General features: G+C 39.3%; 1 protein-coding gene across 9 annotated transcripts in view; it reads left to right on the forward strand.

Annotated features, from left to right (window-relative positions):
• GTDC1 (glycosyltransferase like domain containing 1) overlaps positions 1-15,000 on the forward strand; it is a 117,938-nt gene that overhangs the window by 86,789 nt on the left and 16,149 nt on the right. For 8 of the 9 annotated variants that reach the window (XR_011000622.1, XM_068195145.1, XM_068195147.1 and 5 more), the window contains one exon: positions 13,322-13,431. The exons of the other annotated variant lie outside the window; for it this stretch is intronic. Coding sequence is in view for 7 of the 8 variants with exons in the window: in XM_068195145.1 (XP_068051246.1) it covers positions 13,322-13,431 (110 nt within the window). In the remaining variant the exon portion in view is untranslated. The remainder of the gene's footprint in view (positions 1-13,321; positions 13,432-15,000) is intronic. 9 annotated transcript variants of the gene reach the window in all.

A 15,000-nucleotide genomic window follows, 5' to 3' on the forward strand; every position in this document is an offset into this window, starting at 1 on the left:
CCATAAATCATCATGTCCAACTATACTGGACATGCTGGAGTAAGTCCAGAGGAGACCAAAAGGATGCTTAGGGGGATTGAGCAGGTCTACTATGAGGAAGGGCTGAGGGAATTGGGATTGTTCAGCCTGAAGAAGAGAAAGCTTCAGGCAGACCTTAGAGCCCTTCCAGTACCCAGCAGGGCTCCAAGAGAGCTGGAGAGGGGCTTTGGGCAAGGGCATGGAGTGGCAGGATGAGGGGGAATGGCTTCCCACTGCCAGAGGCCAGGGTTAGATGGGATACTTGGGAGAAATTGTTCCCTGTGAGGGTGGGGAGGCCCTGGCACAAGTTGCCTAGAGAAGCTGTGGCTGCCCCATCCCCAGAATTGTCCAAGGCCAGGTTAGATGGGGCTTGGAGCAGCCTGGGATAGTGGAAGGTGCCCCTGCTCATGGCAGGGAGCTTGAAAAGAGATGGTTTTTAGTGTCCCTTCCAACCCAAACCATTCCCTGGTCCTCTGATATTTGGTGAAGGATGAGTGTATTAGGAAGATGACAGGGAACAGTGTGGCATAATCCTTGTCTCTCCCCCAAAACTACCCCACCAGCATTTATACATCCATTATTCCCTCTCATTCACCCAAATGATTCACCCTTATGATTTTTCTTTTTCTCTGTGTGTTCTGTATTGTCTAAGCAGTTAAAGATTTGATAAGAGAAAGTTGTCAGAAATCAATTCTTCTTCCCCTAATTGCACGGGTGTGATAAAAGATCACACAGGGAATCTGCAAGAATTTACACACACATGCAAACAAATAGCTGCTGTCAGTTCACATGGAAGATCAGATAAGGCCATTATCTCTTGTCAAACCTACCAGTGTGTGACAAGAGCGTGGGGAAGGATATGGGACAGGAGATACAGGAGCAGGAGGAACAGTGGTGGAAGTCATGATGACTAAATTCAGAAGGAAAAAAAAAAAACAAATCTAGATTGCAAAAACTATCTGAAGATTTCTGGTCTAAAGGAAACCGGTGTGTTCAGAGATAGTTCTGTGCCCAGTTATCTGGTTTTAATGTAGAATATCATGAAGAAATTAGTGCATGGAGGACAGGCTGTGCTGTACCAACATGTGGCTGCCCAACATGAGGTCCTGGTCCTCTTCACTCAGGAGCAAGTGCTTGGAAAGGGCTCGTCCCAGATGGGGACAAGAAGTAAGTGTTGTGCCTTCTGTGATAGGGCAGTTCTTCATCAGTGAGCCAAGCACGAGTGCTTTGCTGCGAGGGAGAGGAGCCTGGAAAGGGATTTTGTATTTATTTTATACATATATAGATATTATAGTAGATAATGTATAACATATATATATATATGTATTAAAAACATGTATATTAACTAGTAAGTAACTTGTTCCTTTTGGCAGCACCATACAAGATTTGTATAGTCATTGTTTGTACTCTCAGTTGAAAACTATTTCCTATAGAGACACTTGAGAATATATAGAGACACTTGTATTTTCCTCATGCTGTTGAATATTTTGGACCAAATCTTAGCCCATCAAGATGCAGGTGTGGCAAGACAGCAAAACAGGAAAGAAATCCATCTAGAAATCACATTTGAGTACCAGAGATGCCATTAGGCTCAACAGGCATCCTCAATATTGTGAACAGCCTGCAGAGAACAAGTAGGTGGTGAATAAATAAGGCAGACTGAAGACAAAGGCTTAAAATACAAGTGTTTGTACAGTGTTAACTAGAAGGTACCAGTTAGGATAAAAAGCCCACAGGATGTAAAATAGCAAATTCAAAGTGGGAACTTCTTAGCAGTGTCTGAGGAAAGCCACCCGGTTCTCCCAAGGAAAACAGCACTCACCAGAGCAGCGGCACTGATGGCACGTGGTGGATGAACTCTGCCATGCACACGTGGAGACATTCATGTAGAAGTTGACACCTTTTCCTCTGGCACATGTGAAAATAGTCTAACTTCACATTCATGCAAGCTGGGGTTAAGTTTGGGAGCAGATACTAGAGTCACAGGATGATTTAGGTTGGAAAAGACCTCTTGGGGATCATCGTGTCCAACTATTCCCTCAGTGCTGCCTAGCCCACAACTAACTCATGTCCCCTGGTGCCAGATCCACATGGCTTTTAAATCCCTCCAGGTATGGTGACTCAAACAAATAACAAATAAGAAAGTGAATGAAATAATTTGAGAAGTTCAGCCTTAAATGGAAAGACAGCTTGAAAGTGTTCATTCAGTGATGCCTAATCTTGAAATGTCTTCCTGCAGCAATTTGAGGCACTGAGCCCTTCCAGTGGAAGATGTGTTATTCCTTGATCACTATTTTTAAGAGCTTGTAGAGAAGTCCAGCATGTGCTGAAGGTGTGAAAGTTCTGCTGTAGTGGAAATCTCAGCATCAATTTCTCCCTCTTTCTTACAGCATGTTTTCTCAAAGGGCTATAGGCAGCTTATAGTCCAGAGCACCAAACATCTCCAATTTTGATACTGGCAAAAAAAGATGCTCTGTGTTACCTTTGCATTCTTCACCTGAGAAGCCAGACAGAATTTTGAGTAGTTTATTTTGTTTAGAGTATAGGCAGAGCCTCAAGTAAGTGTTCCAAGAGCAGTAACAGGGCTTGTGAGCATCTCTTAATTTCCTTCCTACCTGCTCTTTGGTTGAGATGTAAGTAATTAGAGACTCAGAAATACCATATTGTAGTCACAAACTGAACAAAAAACTACAGTTTTGAAAATTTTAAGACAATCACTTCATGCTGAGATAGAATGGCAGGAATTAAGTGAAGGCTGTGATATTCACCTGTGAGGCACTGAGACACCACAAGAGGAAACGGCCTCAAGTTGTGCCAGGGAGGATTAGGTTGAATATTAGGAAAAAAATTCCTCACCCAAAGGGATGTCAAGCTCTGGCAGAGGCTGCCCAGGGCAGTGGTGGAGTCCCCATCTCTGGAAGGATTTAAAAGCTGTGAGTGTGGCCCTTGGGGACATGGGTTAGTGATGGCTTTGACAGTGCTGGGGGAACAGTTGGACTCAATGACTTTTGAGGGCTTTTCAGACCTAAATGATTCTGTGAATCTCTGAACTTTTAGCTTTGCAAAAAGATTGCATGTTTGCCCATCTCACAGAAAGGTCCACAGAGGACAGTGAAGGTGTTTGAGTGGTTTTTTTTCTCCCCTGGTTTCAATTGCCTGGGTTCCTGATTAATTGTTGAAGCAGCATTTGCTCCATTGGCATCAGCAGTGTACGAAAGGAGAGGGGAACTATCTCAGAAATATAAAGAGCTGAGATATTTTGTGATCTCTTCCCACTCAAATATATCCTTCAAATCTCATTCCCTCAGTCGAGGGAAATAATTTCAGTTACCCTGGTCACAGTAGAAAGCAGCCCTCTTTTTGAATGCCTTTTTTCATTAATGTAGATATGTTTCTGAGATGAGAAACGATGTTTCTTCTAATTATGGTTACATGTAGTTAATTTCCTTTTTTTAAAAGCTCAGTGTGAAAAGCAGTTTCCTTTAAAAAGGGAGGGGGGAAGAAAAAAGTGATACAGCTGATGTTCCTGTTGCCTTAGCAACAGATTTATTTATTAGGGTCTGAAATGACATGAGTTAATATACCACATACCTGCTGATCGGCAAACTCTCCTATTTCAGCTCCAGTTGACAATTAAGTCCTGGACAGCTACAGCCAGGGGTTAATGTTACTCATTAGGAGAACTAGGTCATTACTGGGAAATCAAGGCACTTAAGGCAGCATGGATAAAATACAAAATTCAACATCTCAAGGAGTGAGGGTTTTTATGTTAATTAACCTTATTTTCCTTTCATTAAAAAAAAATATTTAATATATGCATATGACAGTGGATCAATTAATTGGGAAAGGAAAAAAAAATAAATAAACTGTAGTTTACTTTCCTCTCCTAGTTGTCTTCATTTCTTTTGGAAAGGTTTCATTATTTTATGGAAAATTCTTATGTCTATATGATGAGTAAAAAGGGTATTAAAATTAAGAAGGGAATCATCATGGAAATCAGCTTTACCACAAGGGAATGAGCAAATAAAAGCCTTGGAAATGAAAATAAATAAGCTTTGCTAATACCTCACCTAAGGAGCAGAATATAAGCCCATCAGAGCTTGGAGATATTTAGAGGTACTTCTTTGCTTCTTTATTAAGCAGTTACATAGTTATTTGACCTTCAGAAACCGAAACTTTACAGAACTAATTCAAGTTGTTGGCAGATATTCTATTTACAGGAAGCTGATCAGTGGCATAGCCAACAGTAACTACTGTAGTTAGTAATTGGCTTCTGATTTCCAGGAAAATTAAATATATTCTCTGAAAGTTTTATTAAGGTATCTGAGTGGGAGTTTTAACTTGATAAGTCATAAGTGATTTAATAAGGCTCTCCTGAAAGCCTTTATTTACTAACTTTTAGCAGGCTTCATTCTGATACTGGAGAACTTAATAGGCTGAAAAAGAATCATATTAAAATGAAACTTATTTTTTTACTCACTGCTTCCCCAAATATGCTTGGTTCTTTCACTTCTACTAAGCACTCTCTTTTCTGTATTTAAGCTCTGCGGCCCAATTCTGCTTCTTATTGTGTTTAGACCAATTTGGTGTAAAACCTTTTTCCTTTCCTGTGAAGTCAAGGCTGAAAGAGCAACTTACCTGGGCTGCACATTGTGCACCACTGTATCAGGAGGGAAGAGCCTTGTTCCCTGTAACAAAAGCGAGATTAAAGCCCCATGAGTTTTTTCATCTGCATGGGAGGGTTTTACACTCTGATGCACTTATTTTCTTAAATATAATAAAAATGCTGAAAAATATCGAGATTCTGCCAGAAATATCACACAGAGAAACTTTCCTTCAAGTCCAGGTTGGATTGGGTTTGGAGCAACATGGTCTTGTGGAAGGTGTCCCTGCCCATGGCAGGGGTGATGGGACAAGATGAGCTTTCAAGTCCCTTCCCACCCAAACCATTCCATGATTCTGTGATGCTGTGATTCCCTCTGTCCTATCCAGATGCTCACAAAGCAGCCACTTCAGTGCCATCCTCCAGAGCCTGTTACAATAAACGCTTCAGCCACGGTTGAAAAACTGATTTTGAGTTAATGTAAGACTACAAGTGCATCACCTGGACAGTTGAAGAATATTTAGGCTTGGAACAGATGCATCACAGATTGCCCTAACAGATCCAGTGAGCTTGGCTCTCCCTTTTCCCAGGATGGGAAATTCATTTTATGGTGGATTTTTTTTTCCTCACGTATAGTTGTGAAACTCAAGTCTTTGAGCAGAAGCAAATGTGAACAGTGGGATTGCGGCGTCCTCTCAAGGTTTTTCCACCTATGCCTCTCAAAGCAATCCTTTTCTACTCCATTCACCCAATCTGGTTTTGGCCTTTCAAACCTCATCCTTCTGCCTTTGCCAGGCTCAGTTCCCTGGGCATCTCCTCACACACAGTCTTGTGCAGCAAATTTGCATCTTGCTCTTCTCTAGTTCCTCAGCCTCTCTCTGTCTCCGTCCCTGTCTCTGCAGGGAACCTTCCACAGCATCTCCAAGATACAGTTAGCAGTTTTACTAGGCAATGTTGTGTTTGTGCTTTTTCTTCATCTTATTCTTCCTATGTTCTGGGAAACTTTGGATGGGGTTTTTCTAGAAGAGTATAGTCCAACATAAGTCTCAGTTTTGGGAAACATCATAGGCAAGGACAGAAGAGGTTTTGTAATACAAAGTCCCCTGCAAACTTAGCAGATGGTGCCACCAGCCCCCTTTGTAAGTCCCAGCACCCTGGACCAAAGTATGGGAATAACCTTCAAGAGACAAAAATCAAATATTTCATAAGGAAGTGAACTAATATTCCTCCTTATTTTCGCCAGTAATAGGAGGGTTATGTTTCTTCCATCAAAGCTGTTTTTAATTAGTTTCCTCTTCTTACCGCCGTACAACTGTTCAAGTCTCTCTGCCTTCTTCTCCTCCCTGTTCTCCTTTTTTCCATATTTTCATGCTTTCCCCCCCCCCTCCCTTTATCCTCTAATCGCTGTTTTTTCTCGGCTGTGTTTGTGCAAACCTGACTCAATGCACTGAGTCGATTCCTCATTCTGAAAGCAGTGAGATTTGGTGTTACTTTAATCTTGTTGAATAATGAGTTTCAAGCCTTGGTGCCAAGAAAGTTCCTGGTTGGAAGCTTCTTCCTTGGAGATCCCAAAAGGATGAGTTATCTTGGGTACCTGAGCTGATTCTTCTCAGGGTATTGCTCAGTAAAGAGCAGGATGTACTTTCTGACCCAAGCAAGGCATCTGGTGGAGTTTTAAGTAGTTGTAGCTTGCTTGTGTGAATCCATCATGGAAATCAGAGAGGGTCCTGTATGGTGGGATCACCATTCCCAGGAAAATCTGTAGTAATGTAGTTTTTATGCAGTACTTTATATATTAATATATATTTATGTACGTTTTCTGTTCTTTCGAGGAACTAGTTTAGTAGACTGTTATCCACTTATTATCATATTCATAACCATCTTATGACTGCCATGACACGACTTTTTACAGTATTTTATAGTTGAATTGCAGTAGGATATGTTGTGTATGGTCATCAGGGCTGTCAGGGTCACTCAGATATTTTATGACCTCCCAACAACAGGAAAACCTTTTGTTCTGTTACCTTTGGAGCAATAAAGGAAGTTAATTATATTATATTTTTTTCATAAACTCTTTGGGGGAGTCCGTAGCACTTACAGGGTTTTGTTGCAAATTAAAACAAAGTGTTGTTTTGTTGTTTTGTTTTTTTTTAAATCTGAATCCTCTACTTGGAAACAGCCAGACTGGCCAAGCTGGAATAAAAGAAATGAAAGGCACTGGAATGAAAGTGCATTGATTTTTACACCAAGGTAACTGAGACCAAATGATGGTCTTTGTCTTCAAAGCTTAATCTCCCTTTAGGAAATAAGCAAGAGGCTCCATGACTGATGCTGATCCTGAGATTTCTTTGGTAAGGGGACGTGCAATATTTTATTTTGAGTTTTTTCTTCATGAGTTGTGAGGGGAGAAGAATCTAAACAATAAACTCTCAAGGTTCTTTCTTGTTTCTTTTTTTATGAATCTCTTGTAGATAACAGGAGATAGGAGAAAATGCTTTTCCAGCGTAAAGCAAAATGCCACCCATTTTTCTCAGGCCAGCAATTTGAACAAATCAGAGGGTAAAATACACGCTCCTCACTGTAAATACGTCATGGGCTCTAATAGAAAATAAAACACTGTATTTGCCAGTACTGTTTGGCTGCTTTTTGACTCTCCAGTGCCATTTTTTAATTCCTTGGCTTGCAGAGGTGTTCTGAAAGCATGGGCAAGGATCAGGACCTTTTTTTTGCTTGTAAGACCTACAAATTGCCAGCTAAAATTTATTCTGTAGGGTCCTTTTTCATGCAGAAATATTTTCTTCTACTTGACTCCATTTTCTGTGAACTGAGGGGGTATTAAATATTGTGGTAACTTTTGATGCTGATGATGCCAGACAATGTTTAGAGGCACAATTACAGCAAAGACATTTTGTAGAGCAGATCAGCTGAAAAAGAAAACTCACTGGACTTAACTACATATTTACAGTCTACCTCAGCCTCATCTTGGAAATGTAAAAAGATAGAAAAATACTGTGATAAATTGAATAAATGGAAAGCAATTAACTTTTCCTTCATGTTTGTATTTTCATAGTTATTTCTTTTTTCCCTGTTTCTTTTTTAATTGTGCTTTCCTGGCAGTAATATTTCCTTTTTTGCATTTATCATGAGCACTGTTACCAGAATTTGGTATTAGAATTTTAATTTTTTTTTGTCCCTTTCTTTTCCTCTCATAATCTTAACATAGAAAATGTATATTAAAGTCATTTGATTTAGGAAAGTCTTCTGTCCTCTGTGAAAATAATTACGGGAATGTATTACATTTCATGTATTGAATAGGCTTGTAACATGAGTCCTCTTCTTAAAGAAGAATATTATTCTCCTAAAGTATTTACTGACTGTGATTTTCACCATATTTCTGTAAATGCAAGCTCCTCTAAGACCATATCTTGCAGATGGGGAAAACTGGGCAGAGCTGTCTTGTGGGAAATCAGTGTCAGGAAAAGACTAAAATTCTGCAATTCTGTTATTCTCTGTTTTGAAGGCAAGGTTTATCTTTTATGGCCACACTTCTACTTTCTAATGTTATTTGATTGTAATAAACCTGTATTCAAATTTTTCTGAGCTCAAGATTTAATGTGAAATATCAAAGTGTAATACAGTGCATAGTATAATGGAGGGGAAAAAAATCCCTGATACTGTTCTTTAGATTCAGTTTGGATGAAGTGGAGCCTTAGTTTTAGTTCTGTAGGGTGTGTGTAGGTCTTCTATTTACCCTGTATTTATCCTTCTCCTCCTTGTGTTTGGAAATGCCATACTTTTTTAGTTTTCACCATATTTTTTTTTCTCTTCTTGTGTTCTCCTTACTCTTTGATTTGCTTTGCCCAGTACCTCTGCCTTGTTTGATGCCAGACTTGCTCCTCATTACTTCACTTTTCCAAAAAAAAGGGTCAATGTCATCCATGTCAAGGTCTGTGTCTTGGAAACCTCATTTCCTTTATTTTTAATTATTGATTCTGTGCTCATGGACTTGCCCAGCCCCTCACACATTCCCTGTGCTCTGCTCCAGCCATGCTGGCTGATGTCCCCTGTCCCCTTCTTTTCTCCCAGGATGTCTCTTGGCTCACCAGTCCTTGATCTCCATGATTGCTGCCCAGCTTCATCCATAATGAGTGATTCTCCAGTGGCCTGTTTTATCAGCTGTTTTCTAGCATTCATTGTAGGCAGTCAGAAATCCATCTTTTACCTCTTGCTATACATCCTGACACATTTTAAAAAATGTAAAATGAAAGTGCTGCTTCAACTTCTGAGGATTTTGTGCCATTTCCCACCTTTGTCCTTCTTATGTGAAGGTGATTTTGGGCAATGGGGAGGCAGAAGGAGCTGCAGCCAGTGGGAACGCCTTGGATTTAAGGCACTGTACAAAGTGAAGTACAAATTGTGCCTGCACAATTTGGGATTCTCTCCCACTGAAAATCTCCCATGCTAAATGTTCTAAGATTAAGCTCAACCCTTTTAATATTGCTTTTGTAACCCTTTCAGAATGTGTAGCACCTTAATGGTGGGAGTCAACGGTCTTCAAAGTCCTTTCCAGCCCAAATGATTCTGTCATTCACAGAGATGTCACCACAGGGCTGTGGCTTTCACAAGCATAACATGGTATTTATGGAATATTTTCTCAAATACTAAGACTTTTTCCCCTGGTTTTTCTTTTTTTTTTTAACTGATAAATGCATTAACCCCAACTTTTAATATGTATTTTAATAAGCTGCATTTATTTCCCCCCTTGAACGAGTCCTTCTGCTTTTCCACAACTCTTTCGTTTCCTAATTGCATTGCTAGATGTGCCTTCCTCCAAATCCTAAATAACTGTGAATATCACCATGTAGGATAAGTTTACATATACTTTAAAAATTAAACTAAAGTCAGAGAAGACCATATGGGTCTCTTACTGAATTTCACCCAAATTCAAGAGATGAATATTCATTGAATAATGTAAAGGGCCAATTTCTGCTGTTTATTTTTTTCTTTTTTTTAATGATGTGTTTCACATCACTGGTTAGGGATGTGGGTGAGAATAACTCCAGTTTAGGTGATCTCCATGTACTCTTCTTCCAGTCCCAGCAATGGGTAAGGCTGGAGGGCTCAGGCTGAATTCCCAAAATCCTTGAAGAGCAGAAGGGTGTTTTGGAGAATGTTGCCTTTGATTGTATAGAGAAGCATCATCATAGTGCTCTGATGTTGCTTTTTAAAATTACTTTAGGCTGAAAAATGGGATGTCAAGTCATCAATTAATCCTGACAGCATCCTTCTGTGGTGAAAAAATAATATTGTCACACCCATTTTATGAGCAGAAAATCTGAGGCAGAGATAATCATGGAGGCTCAGTAGTGGTGGTGCTGCTCCCACCACACTCCCATTCCCTGTTCAAGGACACTTCTCAAAGTTTTATATCAGATTACAAAGGGAAGTCACTAAATCAGGATAAACCCTGGGCCACATCCCCCTAGCCAGATCACTAAACCTCAGCCAGTTCCTAAGAGAGACTTCAGATGTCTCTCTTAAATTGTGGGTTAGAGTCAACAATAAAAAATCCTGGATGACAACGAGAGCAGTGTAGTATTTGAATATAGAGATTGAATGTTTCCAAAGCAGGGCTCTCAAATCTGAGCACAGGTGTGGTGTCTGTGCCTGTTTTGTGGCATTCCAGCTATAGTTTGGTCCTTCTGATGTTTTCATGTTCTTAGGATGAAATTTAGAGCATCTTCATACCATGCCTAGTTCTTATTTTTCCTTTACCAGATGCATATCAAATCAAGTGAAAATACAAAAGCATTTCAAATACCTCAGCTAAACAACAAAGCCAGACCCTGGAGTCACATTATATTGATTTTTCCCCAAATATAATATCTTAAAAGAAAAGTTTGCATTTTAATATCGGGCTTTTATACTGTTTTGCAGTTTTTCTTCAGGAAATGGAGTATATATAATTAATACTGTTTAATAAAGCTCAAAAATGCAACAGATGCAGCCAAAAGTGCACATCATTTTGAGCAGATCTTTACAGAACAGACATTCCATATTGTGTTCATCTTTTTCCACGATCACTGCTATGGCAATCTGGTGTGTTTAGCAGTTGTTGCTGAGTAAGGCAGACTGGATTGTATATGATTTTTTCCATGTCAGCCAAGAAACAGAGCTCTCTCCTTTTTGATGCAGCAAAGAGGTGGTCTTGTGCTATTTATTTGTTTCTACCAGGAGTAGCTAATACCTACGGTATTCTGCAAGAATAATAATACACTGCAGCCTGTAGGTGCACGGGCCAGGAGGTTTCTGGAGGTCTTAACTGAAAATAAAATGCTTGTGGTGTGGAGAAGTCACAGGAACTGATAGAGTCACTTAAGATGAGTGAGCTCCCAAAGAGAAAAGCTGCAAGATTTACAAAATTTGTCATTAAAATCTGGGAGTGTCACCTAAAAGGGAAAGATTTTATACTGGGGGATGGAAGGAGGATCACCTACAGCAGAAAACCTGCAAGAGAGGCTCCAGCGCAGAGGATACGTTTCCCCTTTCAGCATTCCTTCTGGGTGCCAAATTTTCCTTCTGTTCTTCCCCACCTATTAAACAAAGCTGCAACTTCCAATTCCTATCAGTTTTCCTAAATATGTGCAGCTTATGTGGCTTCGCCGAGCTGTAAGGCTCCGTGTTCTCCTGCCAGCTCCTTGACAATGTGGCTCCAACAGCATCCTCCACTTTTGGCTGCCTCTGGGACCCCTGGTCTCTTCTGGAAAGCGAGAGGGAAAGCATATCCTTTGCTGGAAGGACTTTTTGTGACTGCAAAGCTGATAGCAGGGCTGTGAAGAGCTTGGAAAGATCCCTGTCAGCGTCGTGGCTGTCGAGTCTGTCGGCTCCGCGCGCAGGGACGCGCCGGTCCGCCGGGATGAGCTGAGCCGGGGTGGGCTTGTGGCATCGCTCACAAAGCACACACAAAAGCCTGACCAGGGGAAACTGAGGCTCAGGGGAAATTCTGTCATGAATTACACCAACTCCTAGCATCGTAGAAGTTTTCTTTGCAAGCATTCATAAACGGGGATGTTCTCTTCCAGCTAAATCCAAATCATGTGATCCCGTGTTGGCTCTTTGAGCTGGGCATTTGGAGGGAACTGAATACTGGCAAAAGTTTCTGCACAGAAGTTACCTTCCAGAAACAGGTGGCTCTTTTAAGCATGAGGATGCAGCAAACTAATAGTCAAAGATCTGAGATCTTTGCAACTGGGAGAAATCCACCCTCCAAACCAGTGCTTACATCCACTTGTGTTGCTGGAATTGCCGTGAAAACTCCTGGTTCACAAATGTGAAACAAATTACAAGGTTTATGCAGTTGCATTCCTCCTTATTATTGGGAACAAAACAAACTGGGGGGATGGAGGACTTCTTAAAATGAATATTGTGTGGCTTTATTTTAAGAAAATGTGACTAATGCTGAAAAGTCCACAATTCCTGGAGGTTTCTCAGCCTAGGGAAGTCACATTAATTATAAGATTAATTTATTTTAATTCCCTAAACCAAAAATATTGACTGAATGAGAAATTAACATGTGTAGAGCTGCAGATGTCATTTGGCTTCAGATTTCCTGAATGATATAATTATTAATTTTTCATATACTAGTGTGAGAGACCTACAGATTTCATTCTACAAAATTACACTGTGAAGAAAGATACTAGGACAGCTGAGATATAGATTTTTTTCCTTAATACAGGAAGGAAAACGGTGGAATTTTCTAAATAATAAATATAACCAAAATATTTTAAAGGCATATGGTGCACATCTGTTGAAATACAATAATTTAAAACAGAGTAATTAAATGCAAGATATAATATTCACCTTAGAGTGAGGAAATTATCTCATTCCATTTTTAATATAACTTTAGGAATTTGGGAATTTTAAATCACTTGTGGTACCTTTTGAACCTTTCATTCTGTGCTCGTAAAGGTTGGAAAATTGGGGGGTTAATTTGTTTTTACATAACCTAACTTGCGTTTCATGTCTTTGAGTGTCAGACCCATACAAACCTTTAATATTATCTTCAACTGGAATTATAAATAACTAAAAGTTTCTTATCTTCTGTTTTAATTTACAGTTAACCCCTTAAAAATCTAAGGTAGAAAATGCCTTGTGGTAGTTTATTCCTTTCTTAACCTAAAGCACTGAATGGATCAAAAGCTTTTAATGAGTATAGCATGAATTCCTAAAATTCCCATTTGAGAAATCCTGTAGGTTTAGGAGAAATTTTTGTTTAATCTGTTTCTCCTGAAAAAAAAAAAAAATTGTAGTGGAAGTCATATATATATTTATATACATATTTTTTGGATAGGGAAAAAAAAAAACACCCCTTTTTTTTCCTACCCATTTTATAAACTGATTTTGCCTTCAGGTAGGTGCTTGGTCCTTCTCACTTTCAAAGCTGATAATTTGAAGAGTAAATGCATTGCTTGAGGACAGGGAAGAGATAGAGAAGAATCTGATGAAACTGAGTTTTGACCCCAAGTGCTGCATTGAGGAAAATGTTCAGCCATGCAGGAGAAGCAAAGAGGCAAATTATTTGAATAAATTTAGTCCCCAAAAGTACAATTTTAGAGGAATAGTGTTCTGATAAATAAAAAACCTCCCATAATTTCACAACTAAATGTAGACAATGCTGAGATAAATTCTGTTTGCTTTAAGGGAACATGACAAAGATCCTGAAACTTTCTTTAAAGTCCTGATGAAGCTGAAAGAGCAAGATCTGCCTTTCCATGTGTCTGTCCTCGGAGAGACTTTCAGTGAAATTCCAGGTACCTTTTCTTTTTTTTTCTTTACTTTGAGGTTACCGTAAAGTAGATACTTCCAGAAGTAGTTTTCATTTTTTTATCTTAAAGAATGTGTGTTAAAATTTTCCTAGTTGTGAAACTAAATAATATTGATACATTGTAAAATTAAAATTATTAAAAACAGTAGGCATTTTTTTATTTTACTTGGCAGGGCAAGACCTTATTTATGACTTGTGGTTCAGTACCACTTCTGTATTTATTTAAACAGAGAGATAGGTGTGGGTGATTGGATGGTTCAGATAGGAAGCAAAATCTTTCAGGTCAAGGTCACTCATATGAAATCCAGACTGAGATTTTAGCAGGTGAAAACACTTAGTTCCCTCTCAAATGTGAGGTTAAGGACTGCTGTGGAGAGCTTATGGTTTGTATCTGCATGAAAGTGGTCATTAATCTTTAATATTTTTATACCACTCTTTTGGACAGTCCTTCTGTTTCTTGGCTTCTGCAGAACCACAACTCGGTGAACAGTTTCACCTGTCCGGAAAATAAATAGATTTTATTCAGGCACACAGTTTTGTGCCTGAGATATTATGACAATAAAGAGAATACTCAAATCCTGTACTGTGTGCCCTTGTAATAAATTAAACCTTTTAAAAATGTACAGTAATGACAAGTGAGTGTCAAAATATGTGATGTTTTAGCTCGTATGTGTTTTACAAAGTGTAGACTTGCATCCCTCAGCCTCGTCAGTCTGTAAAAATAGACTGGGGATTAGTTTATTTGTCAGTTCTGTCATATCTGTTGCCTGCTGGACTGGTGATATTTCAATTGGTTTAGTTTTGATTTTGCCATTTTTAAGACACCAAGAAGTTGCTCTGATCCAAATAACTTTTGGGTCCCCCACTGAGACACAGCTGTGTTGGAAAAAGAGGCAATAATTCGGTAGCAGGAAATTCTTCGTGTTTTCTGTCCACTTCCTTTTTAGACAGTTTTCTGAAAGCCTATTCTTCCAGGCAAGCCTTATCACAGATCCCAAGGCAACGTTGCTTTCCAGACTGAGCACACCAGATTTCTTAGAAGGAGAAATTTCTAAGGAATATGTGACAGATAGGAATATACGATGGTGCGCTGCGGGAACAGATTCTATTGACACTCATTTTGGATGTTGTTACATATCTCATTTGTGGCTTCAGTACTTATGAATAATGTAGATCATCCTAAATTTATGCCAGTATATCAAATCTATATGCCGCACCTCTTGTCTTGTCTCATTCATCCTCGTGTATAAATAGAGTCTATAGAAGGGGCAGTGTGGTGAAATGTGTCATCACCATGGATCTGATAGGGCCATACTCATACAAATGACATATGCAGGTCATTGCTAACAAGAGCCAATAAAACCTGTTGCACATACTTTATTGAAAATCTAGTTAGTAGGGTTTTTGCAGGTCCTTTTTTTAAAAAATAAATTGTTGGCACTGCGTTTCCGCTCCCTCCAATTATGGGACCAAATTCCCTCATTATTATAAATGTCATGTTCGTAGTTGTTGGTGACAGAAAAAGTGGATAACATGTTTCATAATTCGGCAACCA

The sequence above is a fragment of the Anomalospiza imberbis genome, chromosome 7 (genome assembly GCF_031753505.1).
Source record: "Anomalospiza imberbis isolate Cuckoo-Finch-1a 21T00152 chromosome 7, ASM3175350v1, whole genome shotgun sequence".
Lineage (NCBI taxonomy): Eukaryota > Metazoa > Chordata > Aves > Passeriformes > Viduidae > Anomalospiza > Anomalospiza imberbis.